At 39.7% G+C, this 18106-nt stretch overlaps 1 protein-coding gene across 3 annotated transcripts in view; it reads right to left on the bottom strand.

Annotated features, from left to right (window-relative positions):
- The window catches only part of PHKA2 (phosphorylase kinase regulatory subunit alpha 2), a 103294-nt gene extending 86440 nt beyond the window's left edge, over positions 1-16854 (bottom strand). For 2 of the 3 annotated variants that reach the window (XM_074299868.1, XM_074299869.1), the window contains exons 1-2: positions 16663-16853; positions 525-683 (exon numbers count right to left, since the gene is read on the bottom strand). In XM_074299868.1, the coding sequence (XP_074155969.1) occupies positions 525-683; positions 16663-16740 (237 nt within the window). In that variant the 5' untranslated portion in view covers positions 16741-16853. Of the gene's footprint in view, positions 1-524; positions 684-16662 lie in introns of all 3 variants that reach the window. The other variant, XM_074299867.1, reaches the window with a different exon arrangement.
- Between the last annotated feature and the right edge of the window lie 1252 nt (positions 16855-18106).

Genomic DNA, 18106 nt, shown 5'->3' with positions numbered 1-18106 from the left:
TGGAAAATAGGGGGCAAAGTGGCAAATAGAAAGGAAATGTAGATATAGAAAAAGATAATTACCAAAAAGAATTAGAACTTTTGAAAAGGAGAAAGAATTCTCTCACAAAGCTGTAGGTTCCCTTCTAATGGATGGAAACCTTCAAATGAAAGCTGGATATTAGGGAAGGAATTCTGTTCAGGTACAAACTGTAGCAAATGACTTTTGAGGTGAAACTTACATGAAATTACTCTCATGCTTCCATTATGCTCAGGGGTTTATTTTTACCATATATCTTTGCATAGTTGTTGTATCTTGCTGTAAGTAAATTCTGGCACTCTTTTTTTTTTTTTTTTAAATAAAGCTTTATTGGGCATAAAATAAAAAATGGGGAGTAGACAGAAGGAGAAGAAATTTGGGGGAATCACACCAAACCATTAATTATTTAAAATGATCAATATGTTGAAAATTTTTGGTATGGAAATCAATTACTACATTAATAGCCTTAGCTCAAATCTAATTACAGGTTTACAACCAATTATTACCTGTTCTAATTCATATGCTTTAGCCTTATCTTCATCCCGATCTGCATTTTTTCGATATGCCATTCCAAGACCCCACACTGCCAGGATGCTATAGATGTTGTCTCTAACCCAGGCATCTTTTTGTTCATGGCTGGCTGATAGCAGTCCTGTTACTGGACTCTAGAAAAAGAGAGAAGCAGAACAACAGTTTATTAAACTCCAATTTAATTTATTCTCAAATATGGGGCGTCAGCATGTCATAAATACAGATAAGATACAATACTTGCTTGTGAAACAAAATAAAGCCAAAACAAGATGCCATTAGAAACTACCTGGTAGCTTCTACCACATTAGATACAAGATATTAATTATAAGCTTGGGACTAATTGAGAAATTTTCCTCATATTAAGCCTAAATTAACATTTTTAGGCTAGTTCTGATCTAGGACCAAAAAAAATGTTTAATCCCTCTTTCTAATATGATATTTTTTAAATATTTGAAGACAAAATTCATGCTCTTAAATCTTCCTTTCTCCAAGCTAAACAATTCTTAAGAATCTTCAATTGATCCTTTTATATTGTCAAGAGACTCCCATATCATCTTGGTTATCATTCTCTAGATCGAGTTTCTAAAACTGTGGGATCGTGTAACTTATCATGAAAAATTTGGCATCAGTAAAACACAGTGAATGCACAGTGATCAAAAATTTATTCAAAATCAAATTCATAATGAATTAGAGGTATTTCTGGCAGCACTTGCCCATGTTAGATTGTGTGACTTCACTTCAAGCCTTGGTTCTGGACACACAACATATGTACTTTACATGGTGCATGCTATGCATGCTATCATACCATGCAATGTCAATGAACACTGCCAGACTCTTACAGAAATATGATAGTTTAATTATGGAAAATAGATTTACTTTCCTACGGTTATTCTTAACCATGTATCAAATTGCAATGTTAGAATATTTGATTTTTTAAATTGCTGTTATTTCCTTCTTTTACAGAAGCAAAAATATTTAACTGTAGCTTACAAAAATCCTTTAATAATATTTCTCCCACCATCACTTCTGTATGTATAGGTAAGTATGAATATCAATTTTTAAAATCAAGTACAAATATAATTTCATAAACTAAAGCTGGAATTTATTTGGAAAATTATTAGCAACATTTATTTATATATTAGGACAAAAGTTATTTTTGGTTATGGATAAGTAGCTAAATTTAGATAGAAGAGGTGATGACAATGTGGTAGAGTTGCTATTAGGTTGTAGTACACCTAAGTTGACAAGAAAAGCAAAATATGTCAAACCATTTTTGCAATACGGAATTAGTTGTAACAATGATTTTGGTGTGGAAAAAATTCTTTGCTTAATATGTAATGAAGTTTTGGCTACACTGAGAATGAAACCAACCAAACCAAAATAGTATCTTAATATCAAGCATGTGCTGTATTATAATAAATCAAAGAAATGTTTTGACTTTTTAAATCTTCCAATAGAGGAAAAAATGTTTTGAGAAATGTGTTACTATCAACAAAAATGTATTTACTTTCATCTTACAAAACTTGAACTGCAAAAAATAAAAAAAGCCCTATAAGATAGGAACTCTTGTGTTTCCTGTTGCTATTAAAATGTGAGAACTAGTCCATGGGAAAAAGTATGGGGATGAAATTTTATCAAATAATTTATCAAATGTATTAAATAATTTATCAAATTTCCAAAAGAATTTTTGAAATTAGTAATGATCAAGTCCAGCAGCTTATTATCAGCCAGAGAAAAGGAGGCTCTTAAGAGGGTGAAGTTTAAACAGATTATTGAAATTCAAAGATGAGGGGTAAAGTTTAAACAGATTATTGAAATTCAAAGATGAAGTAGCTATATTTTCGGCTGAGCAGAAATACGATTTGGTTAATTTTTTTTCATAATGACTTAGGGCTTTCAAAACTAGTATTTGTGAGATATTTTTTAAAAACTCAATTATTTAAACATGTCAATTGAAGGAAAAAATTGTATTACTGTTTCTACACCTTGCCCTCCACTACCACCAATTACATCCTCCTTGTTCTTCTATTTCCTTCCTTTCACCGCCCCCAATCAGGTCTCTTTTTACACTCTTGCTATCTCACAATTAACAGATCTTGCCTCTACTTGAAGATTCGAGATCCATCATTACCCTCTCTAGGGCTCAAATACCTTTTCCCTTATGCCTCTTATAAAACAAAATAAGAAGGAATTGGAATAGTCTTAGCTCTCATCACTCAATGCTTTTCTACCTTTAAATGTAAATCCTGTCAGTTATACTGTATTTTCTCAAAGCTTGCTGCTGTCCAATACCTGCCTAGCTTGCTGCTAAGTGAGAAATGACCATAACTTGTAGTTGAGTGAGGAGTAAAGTAGTTGACATGGCTCTAACATAAAAGAGGATACTACCTTGGAACTATTATTTGGGAGAGACAAACTGCCAATTGCTACATTAATGCAGAACTCTCCTTGGAAAATTTTATGACCTTATTCCATGCAGCTCTTTCCAACCTTCTCTTCTACCTTCCCTCAGTTTCCCCAACATCACTTTTGAATCTTTAGCTCACAGATGACATTTTTCATGTCTGGCCTTATGGATTTATTGCCTCTGTGGTCTTGTAGCTCTGCCTTCAGAACATTCTCCCAGTAACTGTCTAGTATCTTACTGCACTTGTCCCCCTGTGCTTATTTACTCCATCTGGAGAACATGTTCTCCCTCGAGGAAATTCTTTAGTCCCCCACAATTTAACAATTTCCAACACTTTCTCCTATTTTCTTCAATGTCTCTCCGTCTGGTATCCTGTCACCATTCAACAAACTTATTCAGAACAACAGTCTTTCTGATAGCCTGGGTCTTTTAGTTCTTTACCTCTTCAACTTCTGTGATCTATTCTATGTCAGCTCTACTTCAGCTAACTACTTTGGATCAAACTGTTCTACTTTTAAAATCATAAATTCTGAAATTACTTACATTGGGCACAATCCTTTTTATCAACAACCTTCTTCACATGCTTATTTAACCTTTTTGAGTTCTTTTGACTTTTGCTTTTCTCTTGATTCCAAGTCTTAGATCCTTCGTTATTTACTGATCATATTGCCCCTGTTTCTGGCTTCATTTCCTTCTCATCACATAGCTTTTACTCACAGTTAGATATTTAAATCATGCATGCTCTTCTACTTTTAAAGACCTTTCTTCTTCTCCATATCCTATGATCCTCAACCCAGGATAAGTGCCATTATTTACCTTTTCCAATTTTGAAGACATCAGAAAGGACAGAATGGCTGTGTATAAAAATTGATGTTCTACGTAATGAATAAGTAATCTTAACTCATTCCCAACCAGAAGATTCCCAAATCTATACTTCTAGGCCTAATGATTTCTCCACTTAGTTCCTGGCCAAGTGAGTAATGTTAACAAATATAAAACTTAAGTCATCTTCTCTCCAAAAATCTATCCTTCCTAAATTCTCAAATTCTGCTGAAGACATCATTTTCTGTTCTAGCCACTCATTCTCAAAACTTTAGTCACATAAGATTCAAAAAACAAATATTTATCAAGGACTTACTACACTAGGGTATGGGACCCTGCTGAGAGGGAGTACAGAGGTCAGCTCGACCTTTGGTGCACAGTAAGTTTTCTCTCACATTACAGAATACCCTTGTTGAGCAAGGAGCAGTGATACATGACATGGGAAAGGGATCACTTGAGTGTCACAGCATAGTTGCCTGTAAGCAGGGATGCCTTAACAAGGCCTCTCACCTATGAGTAGGTTGCTGGAATGGGTGGATTGTCTCTCCCTCCCACTGGCAGATACCATGCATATGCTAAGCCCCCAAGCTGCTTCTCTGAATGGTGATTGGGGATTGCCTACTGTTCTCATGCTGATCACACTTGTAAAATGTCTATCAACAAGACTGTTGCATAATAAACTGGAGCCCTTTTCACACTCTATGAGTCTCCTGCTTCATTCATCTCGCCTTTGGGAGCAAAGGGCTCATACTTTAAGCTCTCGATCAAGATTGTAGAGGGCTGGAACTCTGAAAAAGTGTACTTGAATCAAGGACAGCAGAGTGCTTATAGTTAAGCTATAGTTAAGTTATCTCAGCGTGAGATAATGGTTTTCTAAACATATACTTAATGTGATATGGTGATGTAATGGTTGCACATGTTCAGTTGCTGTAGTGATGTAAATCTGAAGTATTTAAGGGCTGGGAAGACTGGGAACTAACTAGTCTCTCAGCCATGACACAGAAGATCTCAGACACAGACACAGAGAAGACTTGACCAACCTTGTGGGGACTCTTCTGCATTCATCACTTCTCCGCCTAAAGACCAAGGCCCGTCCTAAGACCCTCCAGAGAGCTAGCCCGGACATTACATTTTGGCACCTAAAAGCGGGGCTCCAGAAACAGAAGGCCTTGTGCAGGGCACAAATCAGTTCAACTGACAGGATTGTAAGCTCAGTGGAGAAGTCCCTGTGACCTGGAAATAGGGTGAGTATAAAAATAGACAAGCAGGAAACTTTGATAAGAATTAAACTTTAGTTTTTCAGCTGAAATGGGGCAAATACCAAGAAAAGAGCCTCCCCCACCCAAAGAGAAGTATGTAGAATACATAGTTAGGTTAATAAAGAAATACGGTTTGTTGGTAACTTGGAAGCAGATCACTGGACTCTTTATTTAAGAGTCTAATAAATTTTATTAGAGAGCACATCTCCTTAGCTATCTAAGGAAGAAAAATTAGAACCAGATATGTGGGAAATAGTGGGAGAGCAATTAATTTTATGAAGATATGGGTCCTGATTCAATTCCTGAGGAAACATTCCTTATATACAATATAATACAATTGGCGTTAAAGAATTCTACAAGTTCTAAAATGAGGAAAAGTTTTAAGATGGACAACCAAACAAGGAAGTGTGAAGAGAAAGAGCAGGAGGAAGGGGATGGTACTGACAAAGCAGCTAAAAAGCATGGAGAATTGAACAAGAAAGGAGTTAAGTACAGCACTAATGAATTTAAGGGGTGTGGTGCTTCTTACTTTCACAGCTTAGTTATACCGGAGCATGCACCATTAAGGCATTCCCCATCTCCTGACCATCCTCCCTCAATTTCACCTTTGTGGGTAGAGGGAGGAGGAGAAGTGGGAAGGGCAGTGACACCATCAGACCACCCATGCAGCAGCTCTGCCCACAAAAAAAAAGGCACTAGTTGAAGCTAAAGAGAAAGGACAGGATACATCCAATTCGAGAACAGAAGCATACCCTGTGATTGAAGAATTTAACTCTTCAGGTCAAGAATAAAGAAATTTCTTGATTCCAAGTCCTAGATCCTTCCTTACTTACTGATCATATTGCCCCTGTTTCTGGCTTCATTTCCTTCTCCTCACAAAGCTTTTACCCACAGTTAAATACTTAAATCTTGCAATCATCCTTTTAATCTGGAAATTATCAAAGATCTGAAAAGGGCTTGCACTCTTTATGGGGTACATCATCTTATGTTAAGATTTATTAGAGAATTTGGGATTTTAAAATTTTAACCCCTAATGATTAGAAATCTATAGCAAGAACATGTTTAGAACCTGGACAAAACTTGTTGTGGCTTTCGGAGTATAATGAACTCTGTAGAATACAAGCCCAATGGGAAGCCTTCAAGAAAATAGTACAAAGTCCAAATGAACCCTTTGCTTATTTTGTGGGACGTTTGCAGACAGCTATCATACGAACTATTGGTGAAAATGCAACAACAGAAATTATGATAAGACAACTTGCTAAGGGAAATGCTAATGAGGATTGTAGAAAAAATACACTAGACTGCACAAGGATGCTCCTTTAGAGGGATCATAAGTCACTGTGCCACTGTGGGCACAAATACCTTTTATACCCAGACTACAATGCAGACTTTTAAAGATCTGAACATGGGAAGACAAAGTCTCTTTTGGCAAGGGACTTCCAGACTTCCATCAATGCTTTCAATGTGGTAAAGTAGGGCATTTGAAAGCTCAATATTGGCATAAAGATAGAGTGAAAAAACAAAACCCAATACCCCATGTCCAAGATGCAACACAGGCTTCCACTGGGCATCATAATGATTGATTCAGGGAAATGGGAAGCAGGGCTCAGCTGCAGGGCCCCAGGCAAAAAAAATACTTGGGGCATTATGGCAGCCAATGTTACACCCAGAGAGTTTTTAGAAATTCAGTACTCCAATACAATCAATCAGCCAAGAAGCAACCTGATGGGGGAAAAAGCATTACAATTGGGTAGAATGGAGTTGTATGCAGCTGGGACTACTGAGATATCCCCTCTGGAGGGGTGAAATTTGTCCCTGTCCAGCCTACAGTTCCTTTGCCTTCAGGCATAGTAGACTTCACGATTTCACCTCCTGAGAGTGCTTACAAAACAGTGTCAACCCATACACTGATTTGGGAAACTGGGAAATGTGTAGCTAATGTCCCAGTCACTAATACAGGTAGACAATGTATGACTTATCACCCAGGAGAAGTAGCAGCATCAGGTTTACTGATACATACTCCTAATAGACAATTTGGTGATATTTATCTAGATTTTGACTCCCAACAACAGAATCCAGGATTATTCTGGACTGCAGCCATTACAGCTGGCCATCCTATGCTCATTATCTATGTAAATGGCATGCTATTGAAAAGGTTGGTAGACATGGGTATAGATTGTACAATCAGTAGAGGTGTCAATTGGCCCAGCCATTGACCAAAGATTAAGACAGACACCTACCTATATGCCTGGCATAGGAGGATTAATAGCAGCTGAAATTAGTGCTACACCTTTGAGATGGATATTTGAAGGTGAAACTGGAATAAGAACTTGTGTAGTTGAAAAAATCCCCATCAATCTATGGGAAAGAGACATCTTACAATAGTTAGGATTACAAATGAGTACTTCAGCTTTTTAGGCAGGATTGTTGTTGAAGGCCTGCTTGCACTTTTACCTGTTCCTATTCAATGAAAAACTGTTATCCACCAGTGTGCATAAAACAATGGCCCTTAACAAGTAATAAGATTCAGGCCTTATTAGATATAGTACAAGAGCAACTTGATCAAGAACACTGGCCAAAGATTAAGGCAGACACCTACATGTCTGGTGTAGGAGGATCAATAGCAGCTCAAGTTAGTGAGATGGACTTTTGAAGGCAAAACAGCAAAACAGGAGTTTTTACTCCTTTTATAGATGAAAAAATCCCCATTAATCTGTGGGGAAGAGACATTTCACATCAATTAGCATTACAAATGAGTACTTTGGTTTTTAGGCAGGGCTGCTGTTGGAAGGCCTGCCAACACTTTCACCTATCTATCACTGTTCCTATCCAATGGAAAACTGATACACCAGTGTGGATAGAACAATGGCCCTTAGCCAAAGATAAAAATTCAGGCCTTATTAGATATTGAACAGGAATAACTTGACCAAGAAACCCTGTATTTTTTGTAAGAAAGAAATCTAGAAAAAGGAGGATGTTGACTGAATTGAGGTATAATGGTATACTTACAGAACCCTAGAGATCGAACTAAAAAGCTGTTAGAAATAATTCACAACTTTAGTAAAGTTGCAGGATACAAAAGAAATCCATATAAATCATCAGGTTTTTTTATACATCACTAACAAAATCCAATAGCAAGAGATACAAAGAGAAATTTCATTTAAAATAACCGTCACTCTATTTTTGTCCACCTGCATTTTTGATTTCCTTCACAGGCTAATTGCACATTATTTCTAAGTTCGATTTTTCTTGTGCAGCAAAATAACTATGAATATGTATACATATAGTGTATTTAACATATATTTTAACATATGTAACATGTATTGGTCTACCTGCCATCTGGGGGAAGGGTAGGGGAAAGGAGGGGAAAAATTGGAACAAAAGGTTTTGCAATTGTCAGTGCTGAAAAATTACCCATGCATATATCTGGCAAATAAAAATTATTAATAAAAAATATATTAAAAAAAAAAAACAAAAAACATGTGGTACTGGCTAAGAAATACACTAGTTGATCAGTGGAATAGGTTTTGTCACAGGACAAAATAATTAATAACTACAGCAATCTAGTGTTTGACAAACCCAAAGTCCCCAGCTTCGGAGATAAGAATTTTCTATTTGATGAAAATTGGAAACTATTATGGCAGAAACAAGGCATTGACCCACACTTAACACCGGATACCAAGATAAGGTCAAAATGGGTTCATGATCTAGACATAAAGAATGATATTATAAACAAATTAGAAGAGCATAGGACAGTTTACCTCTCAGACCTGTGGAGGAGGAATTTGTGACCAAAGAAAAAGTAGAAATCATTACTGATCACAAAATAGATAATTTTTATTATATTAATTAAACATTTTTTGTACAAACAAAACTAATACAGACAAGATTAGAAGGGAAGCAATAAACTGGGAAAACATTTTTACATTCAAAGGTTCTGATAAAGGCCTCATTTCCAAAATATATAGAGAATTGACTCAAATTTATAAGAAATCAAGCCATTCTCCAGTTGATAAGTGGTCAAAGGATATGAACAGACCATTTTCAGATGATGAAATAGAAACTATTTCTAGTCATATGAAAAGGTGCTCCAAATCACTATTTATCAGAGGAATCCAAATTAAGATAACTCTGAGATACCACTACACATCTGTCAGATTAGCTAAGATGACAGGAAAAGATAATGACAAATATTGAAAGGGATGTGGGAAAACTGAGACATCAATAAATTGTTGGTAGAACTGTGTGAGGAAAAAAAGATAGAAGATAAGCAATCTCAAAACCTTCCCAGAGGACAAGGGGATTTGAATGAGGAATTAGGGTGTGTTGACTCTGATTGTCCTGAAGAGACTTCAACCCCGCCTAGAGAGCAGATTATTGATCAGCCCACATCAACTCCACCTTCAGGGACAGAGGGAGGAGGAGTAGTGGGAGGAGCAGTGACATCATCAGCACCTCCCCCCCCAGCAATCACCAACCCCTATAACTAGATTACAAAAAGGGATTTTTGAAGTGATTAAAGATGGAAAAGAAATAGATAATGATTTCAAACTTCAAATTTTTCCCGTGATTCAACAGCATAATTCTGCAGGTTAAGAAAGTAGAAGATATGCTCCTTTTAATATGGATGTCCTTAAAGATCTGAAAAAAGCTTGCATTCTCTTTGGAGCTACATCAGATTATGTTAAGATGTTACTACCAATTTGGCTTATGAAACCTTAGCCTCTAGTGACTGGAAAGTCATTGCAAAGGTGTGCTTAGAACCTGGACAAAACTTCTTGTGGTTTTCTGAATATAGTGAGCTCTGAAGGATTCAAGACAAACAAAATAGTCAAAGTGGAGTTAATACTTCAATCACCTGTGACCTACTAACAGGTGTAGGTTCTTATACAGACACTTCAGTACAGATTAATTACTCCTTAACAGCATTTGAGCAAATTGCTACTGCTGCTATCAAAGCATGGGCTTCTCTCCCCAATAAAAACGACAAGGGTGAGAACCTGACAAAAATTGCACAAGGACCAAATGTACCCTTTGCTGATCTTGTGGCACGTTTGCAGACAGGTGTCACACGGACTAATGGTGAAAATGAAGTAACAGACACTTTGGTAAGGCAACTTGCTAGAGAAAATGCCAATGAGGTTTGTAGAAGGATTATACTAGGACTACATAGGGATGCTCCTTTAGAGGAGATCATAAGACGCTGTGCCACAGTGGGCACAAATACCTTTTATAGCCAGGCTATGCTGCAGACTTCCCAAGATCCCAACATAGGAAGACAGGGTTCCTTTTGGCAAGGGACTTCCAGAGAGACTCCTCAATGCTTTCAATGCGGTAAAGAAGGCCATCTGAAAGCTCAATGTTGGCATTGAGACAGAGTGAGAAAACAGGCTGGGAGAACAAGACTCAAAATCCCATGTCCAAAATGCAACAGAGGACTTCATTGGGCATCAGAGTATAGACTGATTCAGGGAAACGGGATGAGGGGCCCAGCTCCAAGGCCCCAGGCAAAAAACACTTGGGGCATGATGGCAGCCAATGCCACACCCTGAGAGTGCCTCCAAGTCCAATACCCAGACATGACCAATCAGCCAGGAAGCCATCTGAAGGGAGAAAGGGATTACACAGTCAGTCAGCCAGGAAGCAACATGATGGGAGAAAAGGACTACAATTAGGGAGGATAGAGTTGTATGCAGCTGGGACAACTGAGATATCCCCTAGAGAGGTGAAATCTGTTCCTCTCCAGCCTATGGATCCCTTGCCTCCAGGGACAGTAGGCTTGACCATTTCACCTCCTGAGAGTACTTACAAAACAGTTTTCATTCATACACTGATGTGGGAAACTGGGGAATGTGTAGATAATATCCCAGTCACTAACACAGGGAGACAATGTGTGACTTATCAACCAGGGGAAGTAGTAGCATTGGGTTTATTGATACAGACTCCTAAAAAACAACCTGGTGACAGTCACCCACATTCTGACTCCAAGCAGAAAAACCCAGGAACATACTGGACAGCAGCTGTGACAGTTGACCGACCTATGCTCACCAGATATATAAATGGCATACCATTAGAAGGACTGGTGGACACAGGTGCAGATCGCACAGTCATTAGAGGTGCCAACTGGCCCAGTCACTGGCCAAAGACTAAGGCAGACACCTACATGTCTGGGGTAGGAGGATCAATAGCAGCTGAAGTTAGTGCTACCCCTTTAAGATGGATATCTGAAGGTGAAACAGGAGTTTTACTCCTTTTATAGTTGAAAAAATCCCCATCAATCTGTGGGAAGAGACATTTTACAATTAGGGTTAAAAATGAGTACTTCAGTTTTTTAGGCAGGGCTGCTGTTGAAGGCCTGCCAACACTTTCCCCTGTTCCTATCCAATGGAAAACTGATACACCAGTGTGGATAGAAGTGGCCCTTAGGTAGGGATAAAATTCAGGCTTTATTAGATATAGTACAGGAGCAACTTGACCAAGGACACTTCCAACCTTCTCTAAGTCCTTGAAATTCCCCATATTTGTTGTAAAAAAAGAAATCTGGAAAATGGAGGATGTTGATTGATTTAAGAAAGATAAATGAACAGATGGAAACTATGGGAACTCTTCAACCTGGACTTCCATTTCCTACTCAATTGCCTAGAGAATGGCCTCTTTGGGTTATAGAAAATAAGGATTGTTTTGATTCTATCCTTCTAGATAAGGAGGATATGAAGATTTGTGTTTTCAGTGCCGAGAGTTAACTTAGCTGAGCTTTATATGAATGGACAGTTTTGCCACGGGGAATAAAAAACAGCCCTACTATGTGTCAAATGTATGTTGCTGCTGCTCTTACTCCAGTAAGAAAAGCATTTCCAAAAGTAATGTTATTACATTACATGGATGATATAATGGGATGTGCACCTGAGGAACAAATGTTAGAAGCATGTCTACAAAAAACCATGGAAACACTAAGGAAGTACAAATTGCACATAGCTCCAGAAAAAATTCAAAGACATGCTCCTTTTCAATATTTAGGATATGAAGTATATCCTACGGTGCTTACAGTACAAAAACTCTCCTTAAGAACAGAGAAGCTAAACACCTTAAATGACTTCCAGAAATTGATAGGAGATATCCAATGGATGTATCCCGTGCTAGGCTTGACTACCTGTCAATTGCAACCATTATATGGCATTTTAAGGGGAGACAGTGCTTTAAATTCACCACACCAGCTTACAAAAAAGCTCAAGAGGCTTTGAGACAAGTTGAACTGGCTTTATCCAATGTGGTTGAAAGAGTCACTCAAAAACCCTTGGAAATATCAGTTTTTGCTACACAAGAGGCACCCACAGCAATACTTCATCAAGGAGACAGTGTGATAGAGTGGGTGAACCTCCCAGCACAACCAGAACAAAGCCTTACTCCTTACCCAGTGTTTGTGGCTAGAATTTTATTAAAGGCCATTAAACGAGCAGTACAATTATCTGGGATAAGACCTGACAAGATATACACCTTTTATACTAATGCACAAGTGAATGTGTGCTGTGAAACCATCCCAGAGTGGCAAATTTTATTAGCCATGGCTCCAAATTTTACACACGGGTCTCCATTAAAGATAACCAGACTGTTACATAATTGGCGATGGATTCTTGAAGAAAAGATTTCTAAAGTTCCTCTCAAAGGACCAACTATCTTTACAGATACATCCGAACATAATATTTGCACTGTATAGTATCATGATTTAACTATAAAGAGATTAGTCAGAACTCCTTTTCAGTCCACTCAGCAGAATGAATTGTATGCAATCATTCTAGCTCTTGCTTATTATCCGGGAGACATAATATAATATTTGATTCGGCCTATTCAGTAGGTGTGGTACAAAGAATTGCCACAACTCAAATAAAATTTGTAGCCTCCAATACATATCAGCTCTTTAAGGAACTTCAAGAGCGAGTGAGAAAGCATCCAAGTAAGATTTATATTTTGCATGTCCACTTCCATAGTGGACTTCCAGGTCCTATTTTTGATGGTAATTCAAAGGCAGATAGCCTTTTAACCATGTTGGCCAATACTCCTTTATTTCAAGAAGCACAACAATCTCATTCTAAACATCATCAGGTTGTTCAAGCTTTACGTTTACAATCTGGAATAACAAGAGAAGCATACTAAAAGCCTGTACAGCTTGCCTTCCTTTCCATGCTCCTATACTCCCTCCAGGGAAGAACCCTCGTGGTTTGAGACCTAATGAAATTTGGCAAATGGATATGACCCATTATAAATATTTTGGTCGTCTATCTTTTATCCACATTGTGGTAGACACCTTTTCAGGATTCACATTTGCAATACCAGCAGCAAAAGAGACAGCCCAAGTTGTCACTGAATTCCTTATACAAGCATTTGCAATCATGGGTGTGCCACAAGCAATAAAAACAGACAATGGCCCTGCATATACGTCTAAACATTTTACACACTTTTGTGCACAGTATAAGATTTTACATACCACGGGCATACCCTTTAATCCTCAAGGGCAGGCAATAGTAGAGAGAAGAAACAGAGATATTAAGACACTCCTCCAAAAACAAAAGAAAGGGGGAGCCACAGGTAAACCTAGAGAACTTCTAAATTTAGTTCTCTATACCATTAATTTTTAAATTTTTGACAAAGATGCACTGGCTCCAGCAGACAGGTTTTATAACCCACCAGAAGGGCAGTGTCCAGTATAAGCAGCTCCACTGTCTTTAGATAATCGCCAGGTCATGAGGAGAGACCCAGAAAGTGGTGAATGGAAGGGACGAGATAGGTTAACTGCCTCGGGGAGAGGGTTTGCTTGTATCTCCACGGATGGAGAAGGAATCAGATGGGTGCCAATGAGCCGTATTCGCCCTGTCCATCGGAGAGAGATGGAGCAGACCCTTGAAACGAAGGAGAAGACCCAAGAAACATCAGGTGGTTCTCTTGCTGTCTGTGTCCACCACTGAAAGAACCTGGCAGTTATGGCGTTTTGACTCATGGACATCAAAAATTGTTGGACTTGAAAATCTTCAGGAATCATTGGATTCTCTGAGACATGATAAGACTGTTGCAGGACTTCAAAACCTATAAGGATCATTGGATTCCCTAACATATAAAAAGACTGATGTGGGACTTCAAAAACTTTTGGGGATCATTGGATTTCCTAACACGTGAAGCAATAGACAATAGATTGGTTTTGGATTATCTCTTGGTTGCTGAAGAAGGCGTATGTGTGACTGATGTTTACATACCTTCCTTCTAGGAGTTCTGGAAATCTCTTACAATATCATGTTGATTTATATTGTTTGTTATATCACTACTTGCATGTACAATTCCTGTTTGTTACACCACATTGAGTCTGCATTGACTGTGGGGAGAGTCACCACTAATAGCCTCTGCGTTATTGCTATGTGCTTGTGTAGTAACTCCCATGCTGATGGGTTTGTGCATACTTGTCTCTAATAAGACCCTTCAACCCAGAAACCTGCTAGCAAATCCCCACTTCTCTTTGGTGCTTTTCATCTCCCTTCCTGAGATGTCAGGGAGGGCGTGATTATCTCCTTTTTAGTGCTTTCATCTCCCTCCTGAGAAGTCAGGGGGGGCGTGATCACCTCCTTTTTGGGGTTCTCATCTCCCTGAAAAGTCAGGGATGGCGAGACCACCTGTGTTCTAAAACAAAAGAAAGCGGGAGATGTAAAGGGCTAGAACTGAGCAATGCACTTGGATAATGAAGCACGTGAGACTAATTGCCAATTGGAAGGTTCCCTATAAACTTGTTTGAAGGTTGACCCTCCCCAGCTGTTCTGTGCTGACTTGAGTGGTGGGACAAAGAGGGGGAAGTGACGTGTGTGGGAGGAGTAGAGGAGGAAGAGGAAATTGAGATGCTCACTCTCAGTCTCTCCTGGCGTTTGAGGGAGGAAGGTGTGTGAGAGATTGCTAGGCCTAAGCCCCTGACCTTGACCGTAAAAGATCAAGAATAAAGACGTTTAGTGATCCTGACTCCAGCTGATTTCTGGGAAGACAGAGTTCCAGCATATATACATACATACATATATATATATATATATATATATATATATATATACATATATATATAGAGAGAGATATATATGTCCTTTCTTAACTACAGTCTATATGGGGTTGAGGGGGGATGAAAGGGGGAAAAAGAATAAAGTAAATAAGGTGTGCAGCAGAGAATCAAAGAAAAATTTATAAGGAAGTAAATAAAAAATGGTCATCTATGAATATAATTTTTTCTATTTATATATAAATAATAACAATCTTGCCCATAATCAACAATTGGGCTGATTTCTTCCCAATTGGAGACCAAAAATTAGTATTTCTGAAGAAGCAACTAAAAGAACCAATGAGTAATGAACAATGCATTTAAGAGAAGAGGAAGTTAGGGAATGAAAAGAGCATAAAGAACAGAAAGTGAACTTATATCTAGACAGAATCTTCTGGTTCATGTTTTTGGAGCCTGGAGCTAATTTTAGCATAACCCCACTCCCTAGCATCCCAAGCTGCTCAAGAATGAAAACTGAAGCTTAGAAAGTTTTAAAAAACAAAACACTCTGCAATGGCAAGATCCTGACACAACAGCAGAATGATGGTTAAATAAATTTCTTTTTTTCAAGCCAGTCCTCTAAACATCCACTTACATATCAACTCCCACAATCACCTTTATGATCATAAAAAGCACGGGGTCCTAGACCCATCTACTTTCCCCCTGGAAGATAAACATTTCAACGGAAAGAATATGCAGGTACTGACATACTCAGTTGTTTTCAAGGTCTCTCTTGGAAATGTTAAGATCCTTGTGGGTGGCAAATCTTTTGCTCTCTGATTGTACCCTTAGTGCTTAGCATCAATGTTTGGTGAAAGACTAGTGGGGTGGCTCCTATAATCACAAACCTATCAATCAATAAGTATTGATCAGGCTCTGATCACTGATTCAATAGGTAGTCAACAAGCATCCTTGACTGTGTCAGGGGCTGTGCTAGGTAGGGGAGTGCAAGTATAAAGAATGAAACAATACTTGCTCCCAAGGAGCTGATGTTCTAATGGGGAACTAAAGTGTGTGTGTGTGTAGTCCTGTATATACAGTATAAATGTAAAGTTAACATGTGTACGTGTAATATGCACACAAAGGATGAAAGATGTTTGGAGTGAAGAGGGGAGCAGAGAGAAGGACGGACAGAGACAAAGGGGGAAAGGCAGAAAGTGAGAGGGAATTGCATTAGGAAAGGGGAGAGTATTTTGGAAAGAGGGAAAAGGAGGGAAAAGAGAAGGCGGGATAGGGAGAGAGGGAGGGAATCAGAAGGGGAGGGGCAGGGGAGAGGGGGAGGGAGAGTTAGTTGTTATTTCCCAAAGTTCTGGGGGGAGGGGAGACAACAGCGGCCCTAGAAGGTCGCGGAGGTGCTGCGCCACGGGGACTGGAGCAGGCCAGAGCAGGCGCTCGGGGGCCTATCCCGGTCCCGGCCCAGGCCCGTGCGATACTAGGCTCCCCCCATCTCCTTCCCCATCTCTGAGGTGCGGCCATCTGCGCCCAAGCCTAGGTAGCCGGGCCGGGAAGTTGCCGGCAGCGTTGCAGGGCATGAGGGTGGGGGTGAAGCACGGCTCTGCACCCACCTGGTAACACAGAATGGTCTGCTGGACCAGCCGGGCGTACCCGTCCAAACGGACTCCCGAATTACTCCGGCTCCTCATCTCTAGAATTGTCCCCTCACCCCCAGCCCTCCGGCTAGGAGTACACTGAAGCACACGCGCGCACGCGCGAGAGGAGGAAGGGAGGAAGGGCTCGCGCTGTCGCGCGTGCTCCAGAAGCCAGTGCTATGCACGGGTCCTCGCGGGAGCCCTCTCCCTCTCCTCCCTCCTTCCTTCCCCCTCCCCTCCTTCCATCCTCTCCTCCTCTCCCTCCTCCCCTCCCTCTTCCCCTCCCCTTATATCCTATACTCGTGGATCCGCTTAGGGCTGTCTAGGTGTTACCTCTTATTTGGTTCCAAAACAATGAGTTCCCGCAGCTATGCGCCATGGGTAATTTTTTTTTTTTTTTAAATCCCTTATAGCTAGGCAGATGCTGGTAGTGGATAATAATAACTTGCGCGCTTATGTTCTACAAAACTCTTTCCTTGTGCGAGCTCTTTCACACTTCAGCACAACTCTGTAAGGTAAACTTGTCATCAACCCCATTTTACAGCTGGGGAAACAGACCGAGAGAATCAGACCTTCATTTTATGTCTGAACAGAGATTTGAATTGGGAGCTATAAGTGACTCCAAAATCTGGAGCTCTACCTCCTGCGCCACCCACTATAAAGGAAGGGTCTGTTTGTTTTTTGTTTTTGTTTCTGCTTTCGTTTGTTTTGTAATGTCCAACAGTTTGGGGCGCGGCCTATGTGGAAACTGGTTTTGTTTCAGTATTATGTAAAGGTTTTTTTTTCCTTCGTAGGAAAGAAAATAAATGATGGTTAATTAAACATAAATTGTTTATTTTTTTAAATGAGGAAAAATTGTGAATACAAAAACTTGACACGGGAGGCTCAATTCACGGGGTTCAGAGTGGATAAATTGCAGAACATTGAGATCGGTCGCAAGACCACAGTGGCGGTCTCCCTGCTCTCAGTGTTCTCAGTGCTGCGAACCGCGCCCATCCACCTAAACAGGAAGGAAAGAAGCCTCTTTATCCTAGTTCGGAACTGATTGTTAACAAGTCTGTTTCCCAAGTAGCCCCAAAACTTTTCAGCCTCTCCCAAGAGAACTCTTGTCCCCTCCTCCCTCTCCCACCGCCCCGCCCCAGGCCAGAAAGGGGAAGAAGCCACAGAGGCTTGGCTGGGCAGGGAAACCAAAAATACAAAAAGTTCAAAATAAAATACCAGGCCTCTCACCAAAATCTGCCCTCCCAAAGGGTGTAGCTAACGGCTAGAGAAAACCTATGACAACTTCGGAGTCGGGGTAAATGAGAAGAAAAAGCCCTAGGCATTGGCTGCCAGGGTAGCCAAGGCGCCATGTATAGTACCGGTGGTATCTATTCACTGCATTCCCCTCCTCCGCCCTCATGTTGTAAGCTTTGCAACA

Source organism: Sminthopsis crassicaudata, chromosome 3 (assembly GCF_048593235.1).
Source record: "Sminthopsis crassicaudata isolate SCR6 chromosome 3, ASM4859323v1, whole genome shotgun sequence".
Classification (NCBI taxonomy): domain Eukaryota; kingdom Metazoa; phylum Chordata; class Mammalia; order Dasyuromorphia; family Dasyuridae; genus Sminthopsis; species Sminthopsis crassicaudata.
Note: the sequence above shows the minus strand (reverse complement) of the source record. Positions and strands in the feature narration are given on the sequence as shown.